At 59.1% G+C, this 4,575-nt stretch overlaps 1 protein-coding gene across 4 annotated transcripts; it reads left to right on the top strand.

Moving 5' to 3' along the window:
• Positions 1 to 275: 275 nt before the first annotated feature.
• On the top strand, positions 276 to 4,575 carry LOC101769054 (AP2-like ethylene-responsive transcription factor ANT). Of its 4 annotated transcripts, none has more exons than XM_004981555.4 (9): positions 276 to 946; positions 1,123 to 1,678; positions 1,805 to 1,887; positions 2,045 to 2,053; positions 2,205 to 2,293; positions 2,508 to 2,581; positions 2,698 to 2,748; positions 2,851 to 2,927; positions 3,527 to 4,575. In XM_004981555.4, exons 1-9 carry the CDS (start codon positions 574 to 576, stop codon positions 4,171 to 4,173), a joined length of 1,959 nt encoding a protein of 652 aa, XP_004981612.1. In that variant the 5' UTR covers positions 276 to 573; the 3' UTR covers positions 4,174 to 4,575. The 4 variants fall into 4 exon arrangements, with proteins under 4 accessions (XP_004981612.1, XP_012697985.1, XP_012697986.1 ...); XM_012842531.3 differs by having other exon boundaries at positions 2,839 to 2,927; XM_012842532.3 differs by having other exon boundaries at positions 1,802 to 1,887.

Genomic DNA, 4,575 nt, shown 5'->3' with positions numbered 1-4,575 from the left:
TGGGTACCGAGAACGGAGGGAGTAAGCGAGTACCTTTCTTTTGAATTTAGCTGATCTATGAATTGTATAAGGCTGTCTCAAATAAGTGTGTCCCCTAGATACAAATCATAATCTAAGATTATGCTAGCAAACCAAACTCATCCTTAGACAGCACGTGGCATCTCCGAAATCAAACGTCCCCGATCCCCGTCTCGTCCGACCAATATTTTCTTGCGTGTGGGTCAAATGCGATAGCAAACTCATTCCTTTTGCACGCTTTAAAGCTACCCCCACACACATTCTCCTCTCCTCATCGATCACTCTTCTTCCTCCGTCCCCCGCGCACATGTCACCCGAGCTTAGCTTGGCTTAGCTAACATCTCACCCCCTCGCACGGAGGCAGGGAGGCACACCCACACACAAACCGAAGCCCTCCAGCGTCCCCCTCCAAACCCGCGCAGGCTGTGCTAGCCATGGAGAGTGGCGGTATCATTGCGGCATGTACTCTCCAATGATTGATCTCTCATCGTCTCTTCTTCCAACCCCCTCCTCGTCCTCGTCCTCCTCCCTCCCTGCCCGCCCTGTCTCCCCAAAATGACCAGCAACAGCAGCCAGAACCTCAGCAGCTGCAGCACCGGCGGGAGCGACGCGGCGGTCGGCGGCGGCGGCAGCTGGCTGGGCTTCTCGCTGTCGCCTCACATGGCGGCCACCATGGACGGCTCGGACGGCTCCAACGCCGTGCAGATGCAGCAGCAGCACCACGGGGGCCTCTTCTACCCTCCCGTCGTCAGCGCCTCCCCCGCAGGCTTCTGCTACGCGCTCGGCGGCGGCGGCCAGGATGGTGTCTCCACGGCGGGAGCCAATGGCGGCGGGGGATTCTACCCTGGGCTCTCCGCCATGCCGCTCAAGTCTGACGGATCCCTCTGCATCATGGAGGCCCTCCATAGGAGCGAGCAAGATCACCACGGTAAGCTAGCTCCATTAATGGCATTGTTTCCATGTTAGTAGGAAGTGAGAGATCTTTAGAGTACTAGCTCGATCGTACTTGCTACAGTTGTGTTCTTGGTTGATTTGTTTGTTTCTATTCTAGCAACGCACGTTTCTTGATTGGTTTTAAGAAGTTTTTGTCTTGTGATCGATCAGGTGTGGTGGTGTCGTCGGCATCGCCGAAGCTGGAGGATTTCTTGGGCGGGGGCCCCGCGATGGCGCTGAGCTTGGACAACTCCAGCTTCTACTATGGCGGCGGCCACGGGCACGGCCAGGACCAAGCCGGCTACCTGCAGCCGCTGCACTGCGCGGGGATCCCCGGCTCGGGCGGGCACGGGCACGACGTGTACGGCGGCCACGCGCAGCTGGTGGACGAGCATTCCGCCGCGGCGATGGCGGCGAGCTGGTTCGCTGCGCGCGGCGGGGACGGCTACGACGTCAACGGCGGCGCCGGAGCCATCCTGCCGGTGCAGGGCAACCTGCACCCGCTCGCCCTATCCATGAGCTCCGGGACCGGGTCCCAGTCCAGCTGCGTCACCATGCAAGCCGGCGCACGCCCCCATCCCCACGCCGACGCCGTCGCCGAGTACATCGGATTGGACGGGAGCAAGAAGCGCGGCGGCGGCGGCGCCGTGCAGAAACAGCCCACCGTCCACCGCAAGTCCATCGACACCTTCGGCCAGCGCACGTCCCAGTACCGCGGCGTCACCAGGTATATACCCTCGCACCGCATCCCTACCCCGTCCGTACGCCGTTGCCGTCGCCACCACACCCGGTCGGCGCCCACCCCAGCCACGAGTCGCTCACTAGTCGCGTGGTTTCCACCGTGTAAAAGCAGGCATAGGTGGACGGGGAGGTATGAGGCGCACCTCTGGGACAACAGCTGCAAGAAGGAAGGCCAGACCCGGAAAGGCCGGCAAGGTACGCGCCACTGCCGCCATGGCAGCCTACGCCATTCATCTCAGTCCCCTACTGCTTACTCCCTGAGCTACAGCCTAATGAACTGCACTTCCTTGTCTCTCCCTGAACCTTCACGGCTTCACCCCTGGGATTCGTCAACCCCTGTGACGTACTGCAGTTTATCTCGGTAAGTGCGTGTACTTTTCACACTTAATCACTGGTGGTCTCGTGCCTTGGATCAGTAATCGCTTGTAGACTGTAGACTAGGCACATGGTTCAGGTGTTGTTGAGGTTAAGAGGTCTCAGGTTTTGTCTCCTTGTGGTTTTGGTTTGGCTAGGCGGGTATGACATGGAGGAGAAGGCCGCGAGGGCGTATGACCTGGCGGCGCTCAAGTACTGGGGGACGTCCACGCACATCAACTTCCCGGTTAGTTAGCTGAACAGTCAGTCTGAATCTGTTTGTGATGGCATGATCGCAATGTAGTTATCTTTGTACTCCATCCGTTCCAAATTATATCCGTTATAGTTCCAAATTAAACCATTTTATGTTGATCAAAATTATAGACAGGATCACATAGTTTTATGGCACCGAATAGATAATGGAGGTAGTAGCTATTGCTAATGTTTGCACGGATCCGCAGATTGAGGACTACAGGGAGGAGCTGGAGGAGATGAAGAACATGACCAGGCAGGAGTACGTGGCGCACCTCAGAAGGTAACCTCGCCTGTATCCTGCTCTGAGCGTCTGATGCTTGGGATCATTCTCTGTTCAAAATGCGATGGAGCAAATGTGTGTGTATATGCTCATATCGATCGCCATTTTTGCTGCAGGAAAAGCAGTGGCTTCTCTCGCGGCGCCTCGATCTACCGAGGAGTGACAAGGTTTGTGCACACTGCTATCTTTCGGCTGAATCGGTGCCTGCCAAATTCAAGAGCTAATTCCTGCAACAAGTTCACTGAAACGAGTGCTAGTATTTGCCGCAGGCATCACCAGCACGGGCGGTGGCAGGCGCGCATCGGCCGCGTCTCCGGCAACAAGGACCTCTACCTGGGAACATTCAGTGCGTGTTCTTCTCCACATCACTCTCAATCCCTCATGCTTCCAAGTCGTTACAAAGTGCTGATCCGCTTAGCATCTATCTATCATATCTAGAGCTCTGCATGCATTCCATGCCTCCCTATCATGATCGCCAGCGTGACTGGCCGTTGCCCGCCAGAGGTTTGTCACGGTTCGAGGACGCAGGGTGTCCAGTCTCAATGATCGGAACCCGAGCGGGAGCTCAATGATGCCCTGCTCTGCGACGCCCTGGCCCCCTCCTCCCCAAAGAATGTTTGCTCTCATCCTCTGCTGCCGCTGCCGCGCGCTTTTCCCTTCCGGCTCGCGCATGCATCGCCCCGCCGGCCCCAGCCCTCGCGTATGCATGCGCTGCGCTCGGTCTCCTTTTCCTAAGGCTGGCGTCGCCGCAGTCGGGTCGGTCGGGTTTGGATTGGAGCTGCCGCGTTTCGCACGCTCGCTCGATCACCGTCGCTTTCGCGCTTTGCCTGTTTGACCACCGCCTGCTGAAAACGCATTTCGACTGCAGCTCAGATCAGATTGCTGTCACGGACGTGTGTTTGTGTTCTTACTGAAAGCGTGTGTGGTGGCCCGGTTCTTTGACAGGCACGCAGGAGGAGGCGGCGGAGGCGTACGACGTGGCGGCGATCAAGTTCCGGGGGCTGAACGCGGTGACCAACTTCGACATCACGCGCTACGACGTGGACAAGATCATGGAGAGCAACACGCTGCTCCCGGGGGAGCAGGTCCGGCGCATAAAGGACAGCGAGCAGGCCTCGGAGGGCGACGCCGTGGCCAGCGCCGCGGCGGCAGTGGTGCAGGCCGGCAGCTGCGGCGCGGCCGACACCTGGAGGATCCAGGCGGCGGCGGCGCTTCCGGGCGTCGCGCGGGCGGATGAGCTGCACGTGAAGGGGCAGCACCAGGACCTGCTGTCGAGCGAGGCGTTCTCGCTGCTCCACGACGTCGTGTCCGTGGACGCCGCCGGCCAGGGAGGCGGCGGCGGCGCCAGTGCGCACATGTCGAACGCGTCGTCGCTGGCCCCAAGCGTGAGCAACTCCCGGGAGCAGAGCCCGGACCGGGGCGTTGGCGGTGGCGGCGGCCTCGCCATGCTCTTCGCCAAGCCCGCGGCGGCGGCGTCCAAGCTGGCCTGCCCGCTCCCGCTGGGCTCTTGGGTCTCCCCCTCGCCGGTGTCCGCGCGGCCCGGCGTGTCCATCGCGCACCTGCCCATGTTCGCCGCGTGGACCGACGCGTGAACATGTCGGTGCACTAGCACAGCAGCGCATCCATGGCTGTGGTTTGGTGGGGTTGGAAGTGGACACTCAAAAAACTCTTGTTCGTTTTGTTCCATGAATTAGGGCGTGCGTGCTTAGTGTCAGCAGCAGCAGGGTAAGGATTAGTAGCAGTAGCAGCGACCGTGGTCTAATTCTCAAGTGGGGACTAACTAGCGGTGCTTGATTTTGCTTGGCCTCAGGTGATTCCTCTCCTCCGTTTGGGTTGCGAGGGGAGGTTTCTTTTTGTAATGTCGAGGCCAGCGACAGCAACAGCTAGCAGCATGGATCTCCTCCAGTAGCCAACGCTAATTTGGAGTAGGATGGTTTAGCGTTGATCTCCTAACTTCAACATGGAAAAATATGCCAAGTTTAGTTTGCCAACAA

Source organism: Setaria italica, chromosome IX (genome assembly GCF_000263155.2).
Source record: "Setaria italica strain Yugu1 chromosome IX, Setaria_italica_v2.0, whole genome shotgun sequence".
Classification (NCBI taxonomy): domain Eukaryota; kingdom Viridiplantae; phylum Streptophyta; class Magnoliopsida; order Poales; family Poaceae; genus Setaria; species Setaria italica.
The sequence above is the reverse complement of the archived record's forward strand: the minus strand, read 5'-3'. Positions and strand labels throughout refer to the sequence as shown.